Source organism: Chrysochloris asiatica, unplaced genomic scaffold, assembly GCF_000296735.1.
Source record: "Chrysochloris asiatica unplaced genomic scaffold, ChrAsi1.0 scaffold00112, whole genome shotgun sequence".
Lineage (NCBI taxonomy): Eukaryota > Metazoa > Chordata > Mammalia > Afrosoricida > Chrysochloridae > Chrysochloris > Chrysochloris asiatica.
The window spans coordinates 1,023,611-1,048,973 of record NW_006408630.1 but is presented as its reverse complement, the minus strand read 5'-3'; the positions used below and the strand labels follow the sequence as shown (position 1 = coordinate 1,048,973).

Genomic DNA, 25,363 nt, shown 5'->3' with positions numbered 1-25,363 from the left:
CCTGCTCTGGTGATTAATGATAATTTGCAGAGTGATTAAAAAATGGGAGCCAAATTAATCACTGCTAAAATTAAGTCTAACGCTACCGTGCCATAAATTATAAACTAGTAAATATATAGGCAAAAGTTATTTATGTTACTGTTTGTTACATGTAATATATTAATATATTTTTTAATCTGCATGTAATATTTATGTATAATAGAGATACGATTTCTTGTCCCTCAACTTTTAACACACAACTCTTTCTGTTTAAGAGTACTGGATTCACATAAGTTTTCATAAGTAAGTATTCTTTATCTTCAAATCTCAAGTACAAAAATGTGAATGTTTAAAAAATTAAACTAAAGGCAAATTAAACTAAAGGCAAAGCTAAGATTGTATCCCTGGTGCCTGGGAGCCCTGGTGAGGTGCTGTGGGTTAATGCTTCAGACTACAAAGCTGTTTGAACTGCAAGGTTGGTGGTTCAAGCTCACCAGCTGCTGTTTGGAAACCCTATACAGACTCACAATGGGTCGGAACTGACTTGACGGCACTTAACAACAACAACAATATATATATACATATACATATATTCTATCTGTCTATCTATCTATCTATCTATCTATCTATCTATCTATCTATCTATCTACAGCACTCTGGTAATGTAGTGGTTATGAGTCAGGCTGATAACCTCAAGGTCAGCAGTTGGAAATTATCAGCCATTCCCCAGAAAAATGATGAAGCTTTCTGCTCCCATAAAGATTTACAATCTCAAAAACCCTATACAGGGTTTCTATGAGTTAGAACCAACTCCACAGCACACAACCACCGTCATATATATATCATTCTAGATGCACACACACATACACATACATGAGGGGGCTTCAAAAGTTCATGGGAAAATTCTATTTTTTAATTTAATTCTTTCACAGATTTTCTGAAACTTTTTCGTGTGTGCACTGTTTAAGTTCTGTCAGGTGAGCCACATCCTACTCATAGGGTTCCTACTGTATAGGGTTTCCTTTGGTTTGAATCACTGATCTTGTGATTAGCAGCCAGTAGTACTGATTTATTTATCTAAAATGAAAACGAGGCTGTTGCTGTCAGGCTGACTCTAATTCATGATGACAGACACAATGTGTTGCAAAGTACAACTGTGCTTCATAGAGTTTTCAATGACTGATCTTTTAGAGGTAGAACACTGGGCTTTTCTTTTGAGGTGACTTTTAATGGGCTCAAACTTGCAACCTTTTTATTGTCAGTTAAGTGCTTAGCCATTTGCATTACCTGAGTTCTGCAGTATTATTTGTTGTTGTTGTGTTGCTGTGTCACTTCTGATTCATAGTGACCCCAAATAGGGTTTCAGAGGAGACACTGGTGAGCTTGAACCTCCAGCCTTGCAGCTAGCAGTCCACTGCTAATCCTACAGCACCATATTAGAGCTCCAGTGTATGTCAGACCAGCTAGCATAATACTTCCTTCTTCTAAGTGGTGGATATTTCTTCAAAGAAATTTACTAGATTGTTTGTTCCTGGTTTCTAGTAGAAATTGTTTTACTGCACAAAATTGCCTTTCAAGGTGAATAACGTAGTTACTGGCTGCAAAGAGGTCCTAGTAAAACTCATATGAGGGAATTTCAAAAAGTTGATGGAAAAATTCTACTATCTTTTAATTTCATTTTTTCCTTGAACTTTTATGAAGCCCCTTATATATGTAGCAAAAACATGCCCTTATCAAATATAAAAATGCAAATCTGTTCATTTTATTACCCTGCTAAAATCTTTTAATGACTTCTATGGAAGGAGCTTTGGTAGCGTAGTAGCTACGAATCGGCTGCGAACTTCAGGATCAGCAGTTTGAAACTACCAGCTGTTCCGTGGGAGAAAGATGAGGTTTTCTGCCCTTGTAAAGATTTACAGCCTCGGAAACCTTGTACAGGGTCGCTATGAGTCAGAACCGACTCCACAGCACATAACAACAACAACATGGCTCTTTGGCTAAAGACCAAATTCCTTGTGATGGTCTACCAAGCCCTTCATGGTCTGCCCTTGCTTCTGCTATTACCTCAGCTCAGTAGCTCCTCTCTTAATCTTTGTACTCATTCTCTAAAGCAACTTTTTTCACTTTGGGTTCTTTGCATCTGTCATACTTCCCTTCATAGGGCACTGTTTTCCTTCTGCTTAGATCATATGATTGTTCCCTTTCCTCTACCCTCCCCATATTCATATCTCCACCTTCAGATCTCAGTTACTTTTTCATGGAGATCTTCTCTGATCTCCTGCTCCCCATACAGGTTCAGCAAGGATCTGTCTTTATATTCTCTGTGGCTTCTCTTCATAGTTTAGCTCACTGATGATTATTAGGTATTTTGTGATTATGTGATGAATGTTGGTCTCCCACTAACGCTGTGTGTCATAGTCTCAAATGCCCTTGCAGTTACTAGCATAGTTTGTGGCATATAATGTTGTTGTTGTTAAATGCCATTGAATTGGTTCTAACTCATTGCGACCCTGAACAGGGTTTCCTAAGAGCAACTGGTGGATTTGAACTGCCAACCTTGCAGTTCAAATCAACCTTGTGGCCAAGTGCTTATCCTACAATGTCTCATCAGGGCATAAAATAGGCGTACAATAAATGATTAGTGAGTAAATAAGGAAAGAGTGAGATGATGTGATGGGGCCCCCCAAAACACACAGTCTAGTTGGGTAATTATGTATAAAGAACAAAACAAAGGAATGAATAATTATATTATGAAAGGTTTTCAGAACTTTTTAATATATTATTTCAGACTGTTTCATTACTCGTAATGGAATATTTTAAAGCTGTTTGGTTATCATTTGTATTGTGAGTTTATCCTTTTGCAGAGACTTTTTGTGTCATGGGGATTATGTGAGAATTTGTTTAAAATTTCTGTCGAGCAGTTTGGAGTGGCTTCTACATAGAAGACCAGATGTGTCATTGGTCGTAGACTCACTTTTTATTTTTGTTTTTTGCAAAGGCTTTGAAGATTCTTGTTCTCTGTGGATAGTCTAAAGTTGGACTTTGAATCCATATATGGCATATATGCATCCCTATGGAAGAGGTTTTATGTTTGTGTATTTTGTTTTGTTTGCTTGTTTATTTTTGCTTTCCCAGATCAGTTGTCTCACGATTTTGTAATATTGTTTTATTTGTCTCTTTGCATAAGTTGCTGGAGCTTTTTCTAGTTCCTGTTTGACAGAGAGCACATCCCTTTGAAGATCTTGGCTTTAATGGGGACCTCAGTTTGATACTGAATTCCATGTTACCAGAGCCAGTTTCTAGTCAGGTACCCTGTACTAATCCCTCGGACAGCTTTTTATTAGTCACGTCTCTGTAGCTCCAGCTCACATGCTTGTTCCTCTGGCCTTTAGTTCCCTCTGTTTCTGGCATTTGCAGATTGTGCTTCCTTTGTGCCCAAGTTGCTTGTGCACTTACAATATTTTATGCAATAAATAGCATTTCTGGGTCATTTCCATCCTACCTCCAAAAGCTGCCACATTAACTCAATGTGCCATAATATTGGAATTGAAAGCCATTTTTGAATTTTATTTAATTAGAGAAAAAAATATGGACAGTTTTACTAAGGAAAAAGATCTTTTTTCTACTGTCAAAATCCTAACATCAGACCTTTATAGAACTAATTTGGATAGGAATCAGAATCTAGATGGCCATAATTGCAGTAGACTTCAAGCTGCTGAGTAGAAAAGGCAACTGAGGGAAGGCGTTGGCAGAGTGAGGAATCTGTAAGGGGCTAATATTGCCTGAACTTCATAACGAAGACCCAAAGAAAGCTCTGTACTTACCAGAAAGGGGAGACATTCATAAACCAGGCACTCAGGAACAGTGTTTCCTGGAGGCCTGATGCTTGTGAAAGGACCAGTAGATTCCAGATGATACACTTCCTGGAATTGGACCAGGTGACTGACTGCTCTTCTCTCCTCAAAAGTAGAGAGCTTGACAAGGGGATAAACACTGCTTTTTATTATCCCCGCTTTACTGGTTTGAAGAAGCATCCAAAATCAGTCTGGTAGATTGGGATAACTGTGGACTCCGTATGTACGACTGTTGTTGTTGTTGTTGTTGAGTACCGTCAAGTTGGTTCCTACCCATAGCAACTGTGGGCATAGGGTTTCCAAAAAGCAGCTAGTAAGCTTGAACAGCTGACCTTAAAGTTCAAATCAACTTTGCTATCCAGCACATAACTAGAATTTAAAAATTCATATCAAAAATAAAAGTTCAGTATAACAGATAATAACAGCTTTTAATTTTGGACAAATATGAATTTCTTCACAATTTGTGTATATATGTGTGTGTGTGTGTAGTAAGTAGGTCTCCCTATCCTTAGATATGAGTCACTGAGTCAGAACTGACTCAACCATGCTTAATAACATACTTTATTTATAAATTGTGATGAAATACTGAATATGTATACCATAGACTTCTAGGACAACAAACACATCCATTTCAGAGGAAATATAGACAGAATACTTATTAGAAGTAAAATGGCAAGTCTTTGTATTACTTACTCTGTACACATCATCAGTAAAGACCATCACTTGAAAAGGATATCTTATTTGGTAAAGTAGAGGGCTGGTGAATGTGAAGGAAACATCTATGAAATGGATTAACATAATGTATGCAATCTGGATTCATACATACCAACAACAGTTGTGAGGTTGGCATAGGACAAGGCAGTGTTTCCTTCCATTCTACACAAGGTCACTATGATTCTGGGACAATTTGATGGCAACTAACAATAACAGCTATAGTTAAATTTATTAATAAGCAGAATTCATAGAACTATCGAAAATACCGGGAAGAAGTTAATGCTGTCATTTATAAGTTAAATATTTGAATTATTTGTTTAAACAAGGATCACTCAGAATAAGAAACTACTTTCTAGTGCAGTATTTTCAACTATTTAAACAAATAATTTATAGCTTCCTATTTTTCAGTGTCTATCAACACTCATGGAAGCAGCAGTCAATAAATCAAACAATGTATTGCATTAGGCAAATCTGCTGCACAAGACCTTTTTAAAGTGTTGAAGGACAAAAATGTGAGCTTGAGGACTAAGGTGTGCCTGCCCCAAACCATGGTAGCGGAGAAACAGTCGTAGCAGAAACAAGAACAAGAGCACAAATCAGGGCAGTCGGCTTCCCAGCCCATAAAGCAAATAAAGCTGAGTGACTTTGGGCAGGAATTTTACTTATAGAGTGGGATACCTCCAGACACTTAAGTGGGGGAGCTAGGTTTGCTGATCCATAGAGCCAGAGCCACATTCCTTGAAGCTGAGGCTTATGGGAGAGTGGTGTGTCTTGTGGGCATTTATCAGCAGAACGCTGGAACAGCTAGCTGTGCCCTGGGCATTTCTGACCCTAAATTGTAGCCTAACTTCCCTAATAAACCCCACAACTCTGAGTATGGTGTCTGAGTTCTGTGTGGCCATTGCAATGGATTATTGAACCCAGATGAGATATGAGTGTTGTGGGAGAGATGATTGGTGCCCTATATTTTAAAATTGTGCTTATTTTAACCAGCCCAAATTTTCGTGGTAATTTCTTCCTTTTTACATTTATATTATTTTTCTGTGATTTGCAAATTGTATTATAGAACAAAAGAGCCCTAGCAGTGCAATGCTTATGAGCTCAGCTGCTTACATCAAGGTTGGCAGTTCAAACCCATCAGCGACTTGATGGGAGAAAGACCTGGCGATCTGCTTCCAAACAGATTATAGCTTTGACAATCAACTCAGTGTCTCCAACGACAAGCCTTTATCCCTTCTTTGTAGAACAATAGATACAGGTATCCCTTGCTTTTAGAAATTTGCTTTATACCATTTACTTTTGTGCAAAAATGTGCAAAACAAAACTAGTGTTTGTTTAGCAATGAGTTTTTAAAGAGGCAGCGGGAACCCAAAACAGCAAGTGTGGCATTGTCAAACTTCTTTACCTGGGAGCTGCACTTAACATTTCAGCTTCAAGCTGCCATAACTTTGATCTGTACACATACATTATACTTTATACAAGCTGTGTGCTTATCATATCATTCCTACTTTTACTAAGTTAGGTGTTCTTAGGTGCTGTTGATTCAGTTCTGACTCATACTGACCCTGCACAGGGCTTCCAGGGAGGGGCTGGTGGGATTGAATCACCAACCTTGTAGTTAGCAGTCCAGTGCTTATCCTACAGTTCCACACCAGGATTCCTATATACTTATGTACTTTTAAGTTTTATGTGTTATTTGATATGTTTCGGTAGGTTATTTTGGGGGTCTGGGAGTCCTCAAAAATGTATAAATTGATGGAAATTGCTTCTTTGTTTTATGCCCTTTCAATTTATGAAAGGTTTCATAGGAACATTCTACTTTGACTAGTGCAGAGACCTCTATTTGAACATGTTTCCAATCTGTAGCTCTTCCCTGTCCAGTTCTCTGCTATTGACAATCTGTAGCATAACAATTAAGCAAGATTTCTAGATGATATCTTTCTTTAGGACATATTCTATTGGAGCCATTTAAAAGCCTTTGCTCCACTTCCCTTTTCCTATTCTGTTGGCAATCTTTCACTGATTGATTTTTCCCTGTTTTACTTTGGTCATGGTGAATTTAATACACTGATTTAAATAAAATTCCCCTGGTCTTCAGCTTTTAAAGTGAAAAACAAACCCATAACAAATGCCAGTGTTTACCCTAAGTTTTTCTCCATTCAAAAAACTTGCTTCCAAAAATTCAAGCTAACAAACTTCAAAAGGCTATTTCCTTACTATAGTATTCAGGTCGCACAAAATCTGGATTGAAGCTGAGCCCCCTGGTGAGGGCATGGCCAAGCCAGGAGACAGGGGCTCTTCCTGAGCCTCTGCTAAATTTGCCTTTCTTTCTTAACCTCTTTGTAAACCTTGTAAGTTTGAATTATTTAAGTAGATTTCCATTGTACCAAATGCTGATTTTTATGTGTTTTAAATCAGTCTAAATCCTCTGATAATTTTTGTAAACGTGCACTCATGAAGAACTCTCAATTTTAATGGGAAGTTAATATGTTACTTTTGATGAAATTTTTAAAATACTATGAGTCTTTTCTGACATTTCCTACATAAAGTTAGATGGGTTAATTTAATTTTTAATAGACCAAGCATATATAACTTTATATTCTGTGAAGAGAATGAGAGTTCAAAGGAAGATAACAAATTGTGGTTGTTAAGTGCTTTTTGAGTTTTTCCAAATTATAGTAACCCTAAACAGGGTTTCCAAGACTTTAAGTCTTCGTGGGAGCAGAAAGCTTCATCTTTCTTCCACTGAGCAGCTGGTGGGCTCAGTGCTTTGAGGTTCTCCTCAGACACCAAGATAGTGAGTAGTTCCTGGAAATCAAAACTATAAAATATGAAAAACTTCTATATTCAAAGCAAGCCCTATATTTTTGCTTATATAGTGCTATTGAGCACTTTGTACATTGGACATATAGAGTGACTTTAGGAAGCAAATCTGATTTAAACGAGATAAATTAACACTACTTATAATCCAAGGTATTCCTTTTACTTTGTATAGTTTGGGACCAGTGTGTGTGTGTGTGTGTGTGTGTGTGTATATATGTATATATATATATCTCAAGACAGCTGATAAAATACGGATACACACTTTCATCCTCAAGTTTACCAAAAACAATCAATCAACCAACCAAAAATCATTCCAGAGACCTTCACAAATCCTCTTGAATTAGGTTGCTTCTTTCTAGAGAAACATTTTCTAATGACTTTTTAAATGTGTCTTGTGCTAGATGCTGAGCATATAAATGAAGTTGTTGAACGTGATTGAATCTTTTATGTCAGATAATTAAATTCAAAGTAATTCAGGGTAAAATGTCACTGACATCAGAATAATTATTTAAAAAGTTATTGGACACTTGCCATAAACCCAGTGCTATGCTTCTTTATTCACACATATGCATCCTACAAAAACCCAGAAAGGTAGATCCCATTAGTTTCCTTATGTTTCAGATGAAGAAGCAGATGCTCAGAGTTCACGTCACTAGATGAAGCAGCCAGGCTGCTGCTTATAATGGAAAACCTCAACTGGAGAGATTCCAGATTCTGTGATAGGACCAAGACCGTTAAGAGGGAAGTGAAAAGCATTTTTACTTATCTCACAGATTTTATCCCTAGAATTAGTGATGTATCTTTCAGTTTTTACTTTTTTTAAATTTCAAAATAAAACTATGTTTCCAGTTTATTATTTAAAGGAAATTCATAAGCTATCTCTGTTTTTTTTTTTTTTCCAAGTTGGCTTTCTTGATGTTGTTGTTGTTAGATGCCATCGAGTCGGGTCCGACCCATAGCGACCCTGTACAGGGTTTCCGAGGGTGTTGTAAATCTTTACGGGAGTAGAAAGCCTCATCTTTCTCCCGCGGAGCGACTGGTAGTTTCGAACCGCTGACCTTAAGGTTCACAGCCCAATTCATAACCACTACGCTACCAGAGCTCCTTTCTTGATAGTAACTACAAAAACAGAGTCTCTGGATAGAGGAAATGGTTTACACACTCAGCTGCTAACTGAAAGTTTGGGGGTCTACTCAGAGATGCTTTGGTTGAAAGACCTGCCTGATAACCTCTTTTTGAATAATTGGTCATTGAAAACCCCCTGGAGCACAATTCTACTCAATGTGGTCACTACTGAGCCAGTGGCCAACTTGATGGCAGCTAAACAACAGTGTATGCTGGACACTATGTTGAGTGATTGGTGTAGAGATGCTTTCTAATTTTATCTTCACATTGAATGTTCTAGTCCTATTCTACAGATGATAAATTGAGGTTCAGAGGTCTTAAGAAATTGCTCAAGGTCATTCTAGTAATTGATAGTCAGGATTTGAACTTGGTTATATCTGACTGCAAGGATCTGATTCCATGCACTTTTATTATTCCATAAACTCTAAAGAATAGATTTCTTGCCTTGCTTATAAGAAGCAGCTACCCATATGGAAAATATCTAAGATGCCAGGTTTCTGTAAGAAGTCTGGTTCTGCTAAAATTTAATCAAAATCATTCCTAAGTAAGTCTACCACTGAGAACATAAAATTAGCATATAGAATCAGCAATCTAACATAGACATTGAAGGCAAAAATTAAAAAAATTCCAAACTTCACTCATTTGCTTGTGTAGTGAATGCTGGAAAGAGAATGACACTTTATACCTGAAATGATGATTATATGCACCAAATATCTCAGGATAATTAAATTGGTCATATGACACAGAAATATTTTTTAACGTAACATGGTTCACAAGAGCTAGATTCATAAACAGGTATTTTCATCTTCTTGAAAATCAGGTTATTTTTTATGTCCATTTTGTGGCCTAAATGCTGTTGTTGAAGTATATTATTGTAAATGCTCCAGATCAAGAGGAAAATCTTTTTTTAACGCTTTCCCCCTTTCTTTAAGTTTTAATTGTGGATTGCGTAAACATTTACAGGGCAGATCATCAGTTTTACATTCAACAAATCGTACATGTTTCATCACAATGATTACCTTCCTCTGCAAGTCTGCCTCATGGTCACCATCTCTTAGTCCATTTCCTCCCATGAATCTAGTGTCCTCAGCCGTGTCCCTCTCCGTGTCCCCATTTCTGTTGCCACTGCTTCTCTGGATAATGTCCCACATTCCGCTTGTGTTCTCCCTTGATGGTCCTAGGATCCTTTGTTTTTGGACTGTAAGATTAACTGTTCCCCCATTTTTGTTAGAAAACTTCTACCTTTGCAGTTGTGACAGTCGCAATTAGTCATGAAAAAATTACTCACTATTGAATCATAAGAATCTTATCCCATCTCTTTTAATCAGACCTATCTAGACAAAAAGGAGCACTGGTAGCATAGTGGTTATGAAACGGTCTGCTAACCTCAAGGTCGGCACTTGGAAACTACCAGTCATTTCGCAGGAGAAAGATGAGACTTTCTGCTCCCGTAAAGATTTACAGCCTTGGAAACCCTGCACAGGGTCACTAGGAGTCGGAACCCACTCCACGGCACTTAATAACAATAACAACAAATCTAGACAAGATGCCAACTATTCAGGGACACTTTCTTCCCCCACACACTCTTAAATTAAACTCCCTCTTAAAACCTTGTAAGCCAGTCACTTCGTGCCTTTACCGCCCCCTCATTCTAGGTAGCCAATGTCTAAGTTGCCTGTCCCTCTATACCCTGTGTACAGAGAGCATAGTATTGATACTTGATGTGAAGACTCCTTCCCGCTCTGTTTGTATTAAGAGTTACTATCTCCATGAGTATAGGTCAAGTTCATCAAATTGTAGCAATTTACCCTAGTTTCCTTTATCAAAAAAAAAAATTTTTTTTTAAATCTTTCTCTAGTCAAGTTCTGATTATCAAACCATCGAGACTAGGTCAAAGAGGTTGTTGTTGTTGTTAAGTGCCGTCGAGTCGTTTTCGACCCATAGCGACCCTGTACAGGGTTTCCGAGGCTGTAAATCTTTACGGGAGCAGAACGCCTCATCTTTCTCCCGCGGAGCGCCTGGTAGTTTCGAACTGCTGGCCTTAAGGTTCGCAGTCCGGTTCGTAACCACTACGCTACCAGAGCTCCTACTATCTGCAAATTTGGGTGTTCTTATGCCTCTCCGCTCACTTCATATCAGCTGGATGCTTCACTCTTAGCTCTAGCCAACTATGGCAATGTCCTTCTCCATGGGCTCAGGTGTCCCCAGGTCTCACCACACATTGGACCAGCAGCCCTTTCTCTTCTCTCTCTCATCTCCAGGTCAACAGGAGTCAATGGACCGTGATTGAACTCAGCCCTTTTCTTCATTGCTGCCTTTCCCCTCTCTTCCACTTACCAGTAGACCAATGTGCTCACCAGCAAACTTACATGCTTGCTTATGTGTTCCCTTTGAGTTTCAGACTTAGAGAGGGGTTTGTCCTGAAGGAACTTGATTGCCTTGATGGCTTCCCGGTGAACAGCTTACTTATTCTTGCAGTAGCCAGTCATACTGTCATTTTTGTTTTGTTTTTTTCCTGATGATCTTTCTTTGAAGATGCATCTTCTGTCATTCTAGCTGTTCCAGGTTGGTCTGTTTGTTCTTTCTAGTGGGAATGTCACACCTCAGAAGGTTCTGAATGGGACTCAGGATTCTATCTAATGTCCTATACTCTGAAGGCTTTGTACAAGGCATATTTCACTGGGCAAGTTCTAGAACTCCTTTTAGGTATTCCAGTCAGTTATAGGCTGAAGATGGGCTTACAAGTTTTCTGTAATCAGGTTTACCGACATTCCTTTCTATACCATTCAAGTGTCTATTTTACTTGACACTTGGCAAGGGAAACTGATATTCATAAGACAGTCAAGCATCTTAGTATTATTTCCTCTCTTCAAACTATGTGTAGATCCCTGTATCACAGAATCCTGTTGTTCCAAGGTTAAGCATGCATCACTATTTACCTCTGTCCCACTTAGCCCATGCAAACCTGTCTCAGTGTTCCCCTATCTACCTTGTTCTTCCACCTCCTCTCCCTTCTTGTATTGCCCTCCCCAACGCCTGAACTGTGATGTGTCTGCCTTTACTCTGTGCTCTACCATTGCCTCCGTCCACTTCCCCCAGATCTCCCACTCCAATCCCACCATTGCAGTTACCTTGTTGTTGTCAGGTGCCATCGAGTTGGAACTGACTCATAGCAACCCCATGCACAGCAGAACGAAACAATGTCCGATCCTGGGCCAACCTCACTACCGCCGCCACACTTGACGCCATCAATGATGCCACCTGGCTGATCCATCTCGTTGGGGGTCTTCCTCTTTTTCTCTGACCCTCCACCTTACCCAGCATGACATTCTTTTCCAGCGACTGTTCTCTCCGGACAATGTGTCCAAAGTATGAGAGACGAAGCCTAGCCATCTTGGCCTCCAAGGAGCACTCTGGTTGTACTTCTTCCAAAACAGATCTATTGGTTCTTTTGGCAGTCCATGGCACTTTCAGTATTCTCCTCCAACACCACACTCAAAGGCGTCAATTCTTCTACGATCTTCCTTATTCACTGTCCAGCTTTCGCATCCATATGAGGTTATTGAAAATACCATGGCTTGGGTCAGGCGCACCTTAGACCTCAAGCTGACATCTCTGCTCTTCAATACTTTAAAAAAGTTTCTGTGCAGCAGATTTGCCCAATGCAATACGTCGTCTGATCTCTTGACTGCTGCTCCCACGAGTGTTGGTGATAGTTGATCCAAGCAGAATGAAGTCCTTGACAACTTCAATCTCTTCTCCATTGATAAGAATGCTGTTTATTGGTCCAGTGGTGAGGATTTTTGTTTTCTTTACATTGAGTTGTAATCCATATTTAAGGCTGTGCTCTTTGATCTTCATCAGTAAATATTTTAAGTCCTCTTCACTTTCAGCAAGCAAGGTTGTATCGTCTGCATATCTCAGGTTGTTAATAAGTCTTCCTCCAATCCTGACGCCACGTTTTCCTTCATAGAACGCAGCTTCTCGTATTATTTGCTCAGCATACAGGTTGAACAAGTATGGCGAAATAACACAACCCTGTCGCACACCTTTCCCAATTTTAAAACATTCAGTATTCCCATGCTCTGTTCGAACAACTGCCTCTTGGTCCAGGTACAGATTTCGGTTACCTTATATTCCTTTAACTTTTCCCTCCATTTAAGATAGTCTATAATTTACCTGACCTTCCCACCACCTAGATCTCTGTTCCTCTGTGTTTACCTTCTTTCACATTGTAATTGTTTTGATCATAGACTGACCTCCAAGATCCTCTGAATTTGTTCTTGTAGTTTTATTCTGTTTTTGACACTTCCATTTATCAGTTGACTTCTGGGTGATGCTGTCATGTACATCAGTCTCTGGTTGTTGTCTATTCTTGTTGGTTCTTTGCCCACAGAAGTCCCTTTAGGATGTTTTTAATTGCAGGGTTGGCTTTGGCAAAATTCCTTAGCTCCCTCCTGTTTATTCTGGAATGTTTTGATTACATCTTGTATTTGATTGACAGCTTTGCTGGGTAGAGGATTCTTGGTCGGAAGTTTTTTTCCTTTCAGGGTTTGTATATGGCTCCCCATTGCCTTTTTTTTTTTAATGCTTTATTGTGGATTATGTGATAGTTTACATGGGAGGACATCAGCTTCACATTTATCCCGTCGCATATCGTTTTCTTGCCATGATTACAATCCTTTCCATGCATCATCCATCAACCAAAGGGTATACCCCGCAAGCCTGCCCCCCACCCCCAGTCATCTGAATACCGCCCCTCTCTCTCTCTCCAGGCTCAAAGTCTCCAGCTGTTCCATCTCCCCACGTCATTGTCTCTGCCTCCATCCCTGACATCACTGCTTCTCTGGGTAGGGTTCCATTCTCTCCCATTGCCTTCTTGCTGCATGGTTTCTGATGAGAAATCCGAGCTTATTCTGATTTGCTTGCCTTTGTATATTACACTTCTCTTTTCCCTAACTGCCTTCAGAATTCTGTCCTTACCTTTGATTTTGGAGAGCTTGATTATTATATGTCTTGGTGTTTTTCTTTTAGGGTCTATCCTTCCTGGGGTTCGTTGAGCTTCTTGGATGCTTATCTTTTCCCTTTTCAGGATGTTAGGGAAATTTTCTTCCAGAAGTTCTTCAACTATCTGCTCCGTGCACTTGTGTGATTCTTCTTGTTCCAAAATGAAATAATTCTTAAGTTATTCCCTTTCATGTTTTCCAACATGAATCTTAGACCTTCTTCAGATTTTGTTATTCTTTTTTATGCTTGCTCTTATATCTTAGTAGTATTGAGAGATTTGCCTTCCAGCTCACTAGTTCTAGCGTCCATCTCTTCAATTCTACTCCTTTGCCCTTTCAGTGTATTGTCCATTTCTGATATTCTATTATTAATCATTTGGATCTCTTTCTGTAGCTTTTGAATTGTTTCCAGTGCTGTATCTATCTTATTTGATTGTTCCTGTAGCGCTTTTCCTGACCTCTTCCTTATTTTTCTCAACTCCATTGTAAAGTGTTTTGATACATTTTATAATCATTTTTTGGAATTACTTCTCAGGCACTTCCAAAGCCTGCTCTCCTTCAAGTATGGAGTGTAGGTCTGCCTCCAAGTCATTTGTCTCAGTCACTTTATCTTGTTCTGGACATGTGCTGATATGCTCATCTGTTTCTGTTTTTTGGGCATAGTCAGTGGCTAGTTGTGGCCTTAAAACTTAGTTGGGTATTTTTTATGTTTTCTGTTTGCCTCCAGGTAGATGTGATCAGGAGATTGGCTTCCCTTTTCACTCTTCTTCCTTTATCTCCGCAGTTCTGTCAGGTGTCCGTGGCTGCTCTGCTCCTTCCCCAGTTTGGTCTTGCCCAAGGGAGCAGCTGAGCACCTTGGATTAGAAAGCACTGGATATCTTGCTTCTGCTACAAATTCCACTGGCTGTAAGCCTCCCAGTTTTCTAAATATTCCTTTATAAGTGATTCAGAGTTCTGAGATCATCCCCTGAGCCTGCTTGGTTCGGTATTCTGTGCTGTTGCTGATGGAGCACCTCAGTGCACTTCTACCCTATCAACCATCTTGTTTGTTCACCTGAAAAAGATCTTTTGCAGCTTAATGCAATACATTGTTTGATTTCTTGATGTCCCTTTCGTGAGCAATGATTGTGGATTCATTGAAGTCTTTAGCAACTTCAATTTTTCCTCTGTTTTGCATGATGTTGTTTATTGATCCAGTGATGAGGATTTTCATTTTCTTTACATTAGATGTAATCCATACTGAAGGCTATAATCTTTGATCTTCATCAGTAAGTATTTTAAGTCCTCTTTGCTTCCAGCAAGCAAGATTGTGTCATTTGCATATCACAGGTTGCTACTGAGTCTTCCTCAAATCCTGATGCCATATTCTTCTCCACATAATACAGCTTCTTGGATTATTTGGTCAGTATACAGATTGAATAAGTATAGTTAATGGATATAACCTTGACACACACATTTCCTGATTCTAAACCATTCAGTATCCTCTTGTACTATTCTAATAACTGCCTGTTGGTCTATGTACAAGTTTCTCATGAACACAATGATATGTTCTGGATTTCCCATTCTTTGCAATGTTATCCATAGTTTATTATGATCTATAGTTAAATGCTTTTGCAAAGTCAGTAAAACATAAGTAAACATCTTTCTGGTACTCTCTGCTTTAAGTTAAGATCCATTTGATATTAGCAGTGATGTCTTTTACTCCATATCCTCTTTTCGATCTGGTTTGACTTTCTGTCATGACTCTGTCTTTGAACTGCTACAGCCATTGTTTAATTGTCTTCAGCCAAATTTTACTAGCATTTGATATTAATGATATTGTTCCATGATTTCCAATTTTCCTAGATTCATACTTTGTACATTCCATGTTTTCATTCTTGATGATTATTTCTCATGATTTCTTCTCATTTTGAGTAATGTCCCATCAGTAAATTTCTTATCATTTTGAGTAAGTTCTGTCAGTAAATGAAGCTCCTGAAAGCTTTGCTCCATCCACATCTTTAAGATCATGGAGTAGGTAACTCTTCCCCAGTCGTGCCTTTTGAGTGACTTCAAACCTGAGATGTCCATATTCCAGCACTATACCAGACAATATTTCATTGCTAGTCATAATATTTTCAGTGACTAACCTTTTAGAAGTGGTCCGCCTCTCTTTCTTCCAAGTCTGTCTTAGTCTGGAAGCTCTGCTAAAATGTGTCAAATATGAGTGACTCTGCTAGTATTTAAAATATTGGTGGCATGGTTTCTAGCATGATAGCAACACACAACCCACCGTATTAAAAACTGACAGACAAATGGTAGCCACCTGAATAGACAGCATCTGTTTTTAGTGATAAGCTGTTCTATTTTATTTATCTTTTCACTGGTACCAGAAAGTCTTAATGTAAAAGTAATTTTAATATTTATCCTGGAAAACTCACCACATTACGCATCTTTATGTAATGCTGTTTACGAATCCTGATGTAATGATTTTTCCCTCAGTTTGTTGAATTGTCAATTCATCTAATCAATATTCAACAAATCATTACTAGGTGACTTCTATGAGCCCAGGATTGTTCTGGGTCTTAATTGGCCAGGAGGAATAAGACAGACATAGTCTTTGCCTTAAGTTGTAGGTCTTAGATTGTAGAGGGGAACAAACTGAAAACAGATTACTGGTAGGTTGTGGTAGATTGTATGAAGGAGTAAAGCTAGAGGATCTGAGATAGAAAATGACAAGAGGAAGTTACATTATATTGTTCTTGCTATTTTCTATCTCACATAAAATAACTGTAGTTTTTGCCTGCCCAGCATCCATTCATATATTGGCTTGGATCCACATTCCACTTTCAGTCTATGTGGTTGAGTGGGAATGACACAGTCACTAACTCCATGAATGTGAACAAGACTATGTCACTCAAAGTATCACATCTCTACAGGGCATAGTAACTAGTTCATGTAACTAATAATCCAAACCAGACAAATTAGAATCTGTGAAATTTATGTCAGTTGGGGTTCAGTCAGGAAAACAGAAATAGGAGTTATAGTAACAGAAATAATAATCTTGGAAGTTATGACGCAAAGGACTGGAACCTAAATATCTGGAGAAAGGGCACTGCTTGGTTGATGCTTGCACCTCAGGACACCATGGCAACTGGTTCCAGAAAAATCTTATTCTGATAATGGGAGACATTGGCAGGAAATCAGAAGTCAAGAGAAGGACTGTTTTCATGCTTTCTGCTTAGGTTGGCATTCCTCTTGCATTATTTTAGTGTCATGTGTGCCCTTGTCCTCAGAAGTACCATCCTTAGCTGTATCAACTATGCAGTGCTCCATGAGGCACTAAGAACCACCTTCCCAGGTCAGTTCTGAGATTATAGTAGCTCCACCATGTTGGTAATCACTGATTACCTGCTGGGTTCTGTTTCTTTCGAGGCTTGAACATTGTTATGAGTCATATTTCAGATGCTTGAGACCCAGTTACAAGATGCTGCTTGGAACTTTGGGTACTACCCATTCAACACACCCTCAGAGCTTCAGATACCACTCACATCAGTTTATCCTACTTTTCCTTTTGTAATGGTAGTTAACACTATCTCTTCCTTTTGGTTGCTAAAGCCCTAGAGAAGGTCACTGCTTCCTGCAGCTACTACTCATCATCTGCTTTTGACTGACTTGGCTTTCCCAAGCTTATGAAATCAGATCTTTCTAAAATTCCTACTTTGATTTTTTTTTTCCATATCAGACCCTGACTAGACTAAAGTTGGTACATTTATTATATTCAAATAAATAAAAGAGAGGATTGGATCTAGAAATAGGTATATAAAACAACAACAACAACAACAACAAACAACTACCATTCAGATGTGTGTGACTCATAGCCATACTATAAGATAGAATAGAACTGCTCCATAGGATTTCTAAGCCTATAATCTTTATAGAAGAAGATTGCCACATATTTCTTCTATAGAATTTAGTGGGTTCAAACTACCAACCTTTTGGTTGGCAGCTGAGCACTTAACCATTGCACCATCCTGATTTCTAAAGAGTATTCTGGCTGTACTTCTTCCAACACAGATTGGTTTGTTCGTCTGGCAATAAATGGTACTTTTAATATTCTTCTCCAACACCATAACTTAAAGACATCAGTTCTATCGTCTTCCTTATTCATTGTCCAACTTTAACATACCTATGAGGTTATTGAAAATACCATGGCTTGGGTCAAAAGCACCTTAGTCCTCAAGCTGACATCTTTGCTCTTCAACACTTTAAAGAGGTCTCGTACAATAAAATTCCCCAATGCAATGTGTTGTTTGATTTCTTGACTGCTGCTTCCATGTGTGGCATTGTGGGTTAAAACACTGGACTTCAAAGTCAGTTTGAACCACAGGGTCCTTGATGTATCCAATCAAAATGAAATCTTTGACAACTTCAGTCATTTCTCCGTTTATCATGATGTTATTATTTATTGGTCCAGTGGTGAGGATATTCATTTTATTTACACTGAGGTGCAGTCCATACTGAAGGCTGTGCTCTTTGATCTTCATCAGTAAGTATTTTAAGTCCTCTTCACTTTCAGCAAGCGGGGTTGTATTATCTCCATATTGCAGGTTGTTAATGAGTCTTCCTCCAATCCCGATGCCACCTTCTTCTTCATATAATCCATCATCTCAGCTTATTTGTTTAGCCTACAGATTGGATAAGTACGGTGAAAGAATACATGCTGGTGCACACCTTTCCTGATTTTAAACCCTGAAGTGTTTACTTGTTTGATATAGGTGTTCACAACTACCTTTTGGTCTGTATACAGGTTTCCCATGAACACAATTAAGTGTTCTGGAATACCCAATGTTTATAATGTTATCCATACTTTTCATGATCCACACAGTTGAAAGCCTTTTTATAATCAATAAAAACCAGTCAAACATCTTTCTGAGATTCTCTGCTTTCAGCCAGCATCCATGTGATGTCAGCAATGATATCCCTCCTTCCACACCCTCATTTGAATCTGGCTTGAACCTCTGGCCATGAGGACTTTCATAACATATTACCACAAACTTGAGTTGCTAAAATATAAATTTATTGTCTCTCAGTTTTAGTGGTTAGAAGTCAAAAATCAAGGTGTCAGCAGGGACTTGCTCCCTTTGAGATCTGTAGGAGAGAGTCCTTGTTATTCCTTGGATTGCACAATCAACAGTCTTGTCTCTGCCTTCTGTAGTCATATTGTATTCACCCTCTGTGCCTGTTTCTTTTCTTAAAAAGATACCATTCATACTGGATTGTTGTTGTTGTTGTTAAGTGCTGTTGAGTCATTTCCAACCCATAGCAACACTGTATAGGGTTTCCGAGGAGCAGCTGGTGAGCTTAAACCACCGACTTTGCAGTTCAAATGGCTTTGCAGTCTGGCGCATTAGCCCACAGCACCACACCAGGACTCCTCTTACAGCACAGAATGCTGGTATGGCACCGTGGGATAAAGCAATGGACTTCAAAGTCATTTTGAACCATAGGGTCCTTGGTTCAAACTCAGCATGGAAACCCTATGCAGGGTCCTTATAAGTTGGAATTGGCTCAATGACACTTAACAACAAGTAATCCAGCATGACCTTGCCTTAGTTTGACCACATCTGAAAAGACCCTATTAACAATCATATAACTACTTCTGTATGTAATTTCCTCTTTTGTTTCTTTAAATATAATAAATATAAATATGTAAAAACCTGTTAAGTGTCACAGAGTTGGTTCCAACTAACAGAGACTTTGTATAGGGTTTCTGAGGCTCTAAATCTTTGCAGGAGGAGAAAGCCTCATCTTTCTTCTACAGAGCTGCTAGTGGGCTTGAACCACCAACTTTGTGGTTTGGAGACCAGTGCTTATCTTGCAGAGTCACCATGCACCCTTGTGTACATATATTTATGTAAAGCAGCTCTGGTAGCATAGTGGTTATGAGTCGGGCTACTAATCTCAAGGTCAGCAGTTTAAAACTACTAGCTATTCCATGGGAGAAAATGAGGCTTTCTGCTCGTGTAAAGATTTATAGCATCAGAAACTCTATGCAGAGTCACTATGAGTCAGAACTGACTCCATGGCATACCACCTCTAGCCCCCATAGGCACTGGAGTGCAAACTGTGAGGATGGTGGTTCAAACTCACCAGTCACTCCTCAGAAACCCTATACAGGGTCCCTATGACTCAGAACTGACTCAACAGCACTTGACAAGAACAACAATGTATATAGATGTGTGTACATACATATGTATAAAAAACAATTTGGACACAACAAGAAGTGATGGTCTCTAAGTCCAAGAATTCTATAAAATGAGAAATGGGTGAATAGGGAGTCCTGGTATCGCGCTGTGGGTTAATACACCGGGTTGCAAGGTTGGTTGGAACTGCAAGGTTGACAGTTTGAACTCACCAGTTGCTCCTCGGAAACCCTATACAGGGTTGCTATGAGTCAGAATCAACAGCACAACACCAGTGAAAAACAGAAATTGGAGTGATTACCCTCTTATGTTCAGACACTTATATATGGTATTTTTTTTTCAAAGCCTTGAAAGCCTTTTTCTTTTTTTTTTTCCCAACAAGGCACTTCATTTTAGAAACATCTTCCTCCTTCCCCTTCATGCTTCCTATACCCATAAAGTAATATCGTTGGGTGGATATTATATACACTGTTCAAAGCAATGTCTCTTTAATAAAGTCCACTATTATCTAATCAATACTGGTAAATAGCAACCCATATACTGTTGTTAGGTGCAGTCCAGTTGGTTCAAACTCATAGCGACCCTGTATAGGGTTATCGAGAAGCTGTTGGTGAGTTTGAACCACCAACCTTGAGATTAGCAGTCCAGTGTTTATCCTATGCGCCACACCAAGACCCCTTGTTGTGGTTAAGTGCCGTCAAGTCAGTTCTGACTTATAGCAACTGTATATAGAGTTTTCAAGAGCAGCTGGTGAGTTTGAATGCCCAACCTTGTGGTTCAAACTGATCTTGTGGTCCAGTGTTTTATCCCACAGCGCCACAACAGGAATAACCCAGGACCCCTTAGCAATGTTATATAGAGACTGCGTAAATCTTTATGGAAGCAAAAAAAAAAAAAAAAGCCTCATTTTTCTCCCAAGGAGCTCAACGGTGGGCTTGAACTACCAAAGTTGCAGTTAGCAGTTCAGTGCTTATCATACATCATTACCAGGGCTCCTTTCTTTAATAATAGTTAACATTTAAGTCCTCAGCTGCCAGCTGAAAGGTCAGTGATTAAAACCACTTGGTCCAAGGGAAAAAGATGTGGCAGTCTGCGTCTGTACAGATTTACAGCCTTGGGAGCCCTGTGGAGCAGTTCGACTCTGTCCTGTAGGGTGGCTAGAAATAGGAGCCAAACCAAAATCAATGTGTTTCGTTCTGTTGTGCATAGGGTCGCTATGAGTCGGTACCATCTCAATGGCACCTAACAACAACAACAACAACACTGTTTTTAAGGCGCTCTGGTAGCATAGTGGTTACAAGTTGGGCTGCTAACTTCAGGGTCAGCAGTTCTAAACTACCAGCTGTTCTGCAGGAGAAAGATGAGGCTTTCTGCTCTTGTAAAGATTTACAGCCTCGGAAACCCTGTACAGGGTCTCTATGAGTCAGAACCGATTCTACAACACATAACCACCACCACCACACTGTTTCTTTGACTTTTAAGTGTGTTGTCCACTCATAACAGTTCTTGCTATTGTCAAGTGCCATTGAGTCGGATAGGGTTTCTAAGGAGCGGCTGGTGAGTTTGAACCACCAACCTTGTGATTCAAATTGACCTTGTGGCCCAATCCATTAACCCACAGCACCACACCAGGACTCCCTTAGCTACATTGTTTGCATTTCATTTGGTTATTGACCGGTTTTTACAAGTTTTTTAAGGATGAAGTTTTTTAACAAAGTTAACCCTATATATTTAGTACAGGGTCACTCTTTCTCTTGCCTTTCCCTTTCTTCAAATTTATTGAGAACCTATAATATGGCAAACAAGATGGACATTCACCAGTGAAATTGTGTTTAAATAATAAGAAACAATTCTCTTTCATGGAATATCTGTGGCATCAATGATAAAACATTGAAAATATCATATGAATGACACGTTACTTCTTGTTTCCCATTCTCAATCATTGAAACCTCAAGCCTTATTATTAAAGTATCTCAATTTAAAATGCTAGTTTATGCATTTGGAGGGGGGAGTCATTAAATACTGGATGAATTTCACCAGAGGTAATGGTTTTAAACAGAGCAAATGTAGTACAGCTATTTATTTTATTAGGTATCACAATTTACCATATGTTACTATGGCACATTTTATTAGTAATTTGAGTATTTGAGACATTACTTGTGCTCATATCTAGGATGAAAACATGCTCAAAACAGCTTTATGTAGACAATTTATATGGAGCACATTTATCTCATCTTCAGGGATTCAATTAATTGAATACAGTTCTCCTAAATATAGTCATTTGCTGGTTCTGAAATTTCAATTGATATTCATCTTCAAAACTGTTTACATAACAGGAAATCTATTTTTAGAGAAGCATCTTGTGTATTAATTTTTAAAGGCACACACACGTTACTGTCCAATCTGTTTTTATAGTACTACACGAGCTTCCTAAATAGCTCTAAAGAAAGGCGGTATACTTTGTCCTGCAGCAAATTTTAGGTTAGCAGAGTGTTTAACAACCAGGGCTCCTTGAAGTATGAATGCAATATAAGATTTTTGAGACTGTAAATCTTTACATTTTCATCTTTCTCCCATGGAGTGGCTAGTGGCTTCATATCTCTGTCCATTTGGTTAGCAGCCCAACACCTATCCTACAATGCTACCAAGACTCCTTAAAATATGAATGGTGCTGGATATGTGCTATGGAGTTGGTTCCAATTCATAATGACCCTGTATAGAATTTCCAAGGCTGTAAATCTTTGTGAAAATAGAAAGTCTCATATTTCTCCTGCAGAGCATCAGGTAGATTCGAACTGCTGACTTCATAGTCAGCAGCCCAACTTGTAATCAACTACACTACCAGAGCTACTAAAAGTAGGAATGGTGGTGGTGTGCTGTTGAGTTGATCCCGACTTACTGACCCTGTAGAGGGTTTACAAGGAGTAACTGGTGGGTTTGAAGCACCAACTTTGTCATTTGTGTCCAGTGCTGATCCTATAACACCATACCAGGAGTCCATTTTGCTGTTGTTAAGTGCCGTCGAGTCGATTTTTAACAAGTTTAGGAAAATGCTGATGATTTGCTCTGTAAATCTTCACTCAATTCACAATAATATTTAAAAAAAGAAAAAAATAACTGCTTTGTAACCCTTCAGATCAGGGCAGAGGCCAGGCCAAGAGACTGATGGCCAGAGAGAGGCTGTCTTAACTGGAAGAACTGTACTCTGAGCATTTCTGACCCTGAATCGTAACCTGTTAACTTCCCTAATAAACCCTGTCACTGTGGTTATGGTGTTTGAGTGCTGTGTGGCATTGATAGTGATTATTGAACCCAGCTGAGTAGAGAGTGCTGTAGGAAGGAGAGTTGCTGCCATTTTTCATGTAATCAATTATTATTGCACCTGATTTTAGACGTTTGGTCTTACACTGATTTGGTGATCCACCAAAGCACAATATTTATCATACAAAGATCTAAGTTAGAACTTTATTATATCTTTTGATGCAATTTAACATAAATTTGTGTTTTTATTATTCAAGTTTGTCCTTGATTTAACCATAAAACACTAAAACAAACCATGAAAAATGTGTATAAAAGAATAAAAGAAGTGCTTCCATTTACCCCCACCTTCCCAATTCCCCAGATGTATGTTTTTCTATATTTGACTCAATTTTAATTAAAGAGAAACACTGAAAGGTTTAATTTCACATCCCTGATGATTTTAACAACAAAAAGTTAATGTTTACCACTACAAGACCACAATCAGGTTTTCTGCAGAATTAACTTCTTCTGAACCATTTTTTATATCTGTATTAGAATAAACTTCTTAAAATCCAAATATAGATAAACCAGTGTCATCCCAGATTTTCAAATATCTTCTCCTAACACACTTACATAGAATAAGCCCTGGATATCAAACTACAAGGTTGGTGGTTCCAGCTCACCTGTTGCTCTGCAGGAGAAAGAAGAGACTTTCCGTTTTTGCAAAGTATACAGCCTCTGAAACCCAATACAGGATATCTATGAGTTGTAATCAATTCGATGCAAGTGAATTTTGTTCTGTTTTATATTAACACTATTAAAAAACACTTTTCTCAGCATTATGAATCTTTCCCTCACATGACCATAACTCTCCCTGCCACACACACGTACACACACTATGCACATAGGCCTAGCTCTCTACTCTTGTTTCCATCGTTTTAACACTTATTAAAGTTTCCTTATCTATGGCTATGGGCATTATATCCCCTACCCTATGGAGTCCTGGGGTGGTGTAGTGGGTTAATGTGCCAGACTGCAAAGCTGTTTGAACTGTAAGGTTGGTAGTTCAAGCTCACCAGCTGCTCCTCGGTAACCCTATACAGGGTTGCTATGGGTCAGAACCGACTTGATGGCACTTAACAACAACAACATAATGCTAGAGTCAGTTGAGAGGGAGCTGGCCTACAATCTGAGCAATGACAAAATCCTCAGAAGATAAAATGTTAGTTTCGTTCTGTAAGTGACTGGCCAGATTGTAGTCATCTTGTACCACCACATTGACCTAGAATACATTGGACTTTCGGGTGTGCTTTGCTATTCCATCACCCCGGGTTCACCAACTCATAGAAATCCTATATGACATAGTAGAACTGTCCATAAGGTTTCCAAAGCTGTGGTGTTTATGGGAGCAGATCACCAGGTCTTTTGTTCCATGAAATAACTGGTAGGCTTGATCTGCCATCCTTTCTTTTAGCACCCAAGTGCTTAACTGTTGTACCTTCTCCAGGGATCCTAGTGAGATATTAGCTAGGTCTAAGAAAGAAAGGCAACATGATTTTCTGTTTTCCTGGTAAATTATATTTCTAGGATTTATAATCTTTAAACTATTAAGAAAACAGTACTTACTTGAGAAAATGTGGTTATCATTTTATGAATATACTCAGTTTCTTTGTTTGGAAAGTAGACTAAACATACCAAAAGTGATCAGCATTACTATGCTGATCACTATTTATTACATGTTATCTGTTTATTAAGTCTTTCTTTCCTCTACCCAGGAATAATTTATTCAACATCAACTCTAAGCCATTTGGAATCTACGACAGTGTCGCTGATTGTCTGTGCTCGAGATGGTGGTGGACTCACATCTGCCGTTAATGCTGACATCACTATACACATTCTTCCGACAACTCTGGTACCTGCTGAGTTTGAAAGACCCAAGTATACTTTCTCAATTTATGAAGATGTGCCTGATGGTAGTCCTGTTGGAACAGTGAAAGCAACAGAGCCCTTGAGTAAGTACTTCTTATGCTGCATTGAAATCTGTTATTGGAGTATTGCTTGTATTATATTTAGGCTGTACAATTGTATATGTTTTTTTCTTTCTATCCATCTTACCTTATACAAGAAGAATGAAGGGATATAGTGAAAATTGTGCATTTTCCTTTGTTATTTCATCAGTGTTTCTATTACAAGTTTCTGTTTTGAACTGTTAGGTGCTGTAGAATTAGTTTTGACACATAGTGATCTTATGTAGGGTTACCAAGACTTCACATCTTTAACAGGAGCAGAAAGTCTCATCTTTCTCCCACAAAAGCATCTAGTGTGCTCGAAACACCAACGTTGTTTGATTTGCAGTTTGATTTGCTTATCCTATGGAACCATTGTGCTCTTATTAATTTATTTACATGATAGATATACAGTCTGATATATATATATA

General features: G+C 38.8%; 1 protein-coding gene across 1 annotated transcript in view; it reads left to right on the top strand.

Annotated features, from left to right (window-relative positions):
- The window catches only part of DCHS2 (dachsous cadherin-related 2), a 192,027-nt gene that overhangs the window by 60,600 nt on the left and 106,064 nt on the right, over window positions 1-25,363 (top strand). Inside the window, exon 6 of the mRNA XM_006867930.1 lies at window positions 24,702-24,938. Within this exon, the coding sequence (XP_006867992.1) occupies window positions 24,702-24,938 (237 nt within the window). The remainder of the gene's footprint in view (window positions 1-24,701; window positions 24,939-25,363) is intronic.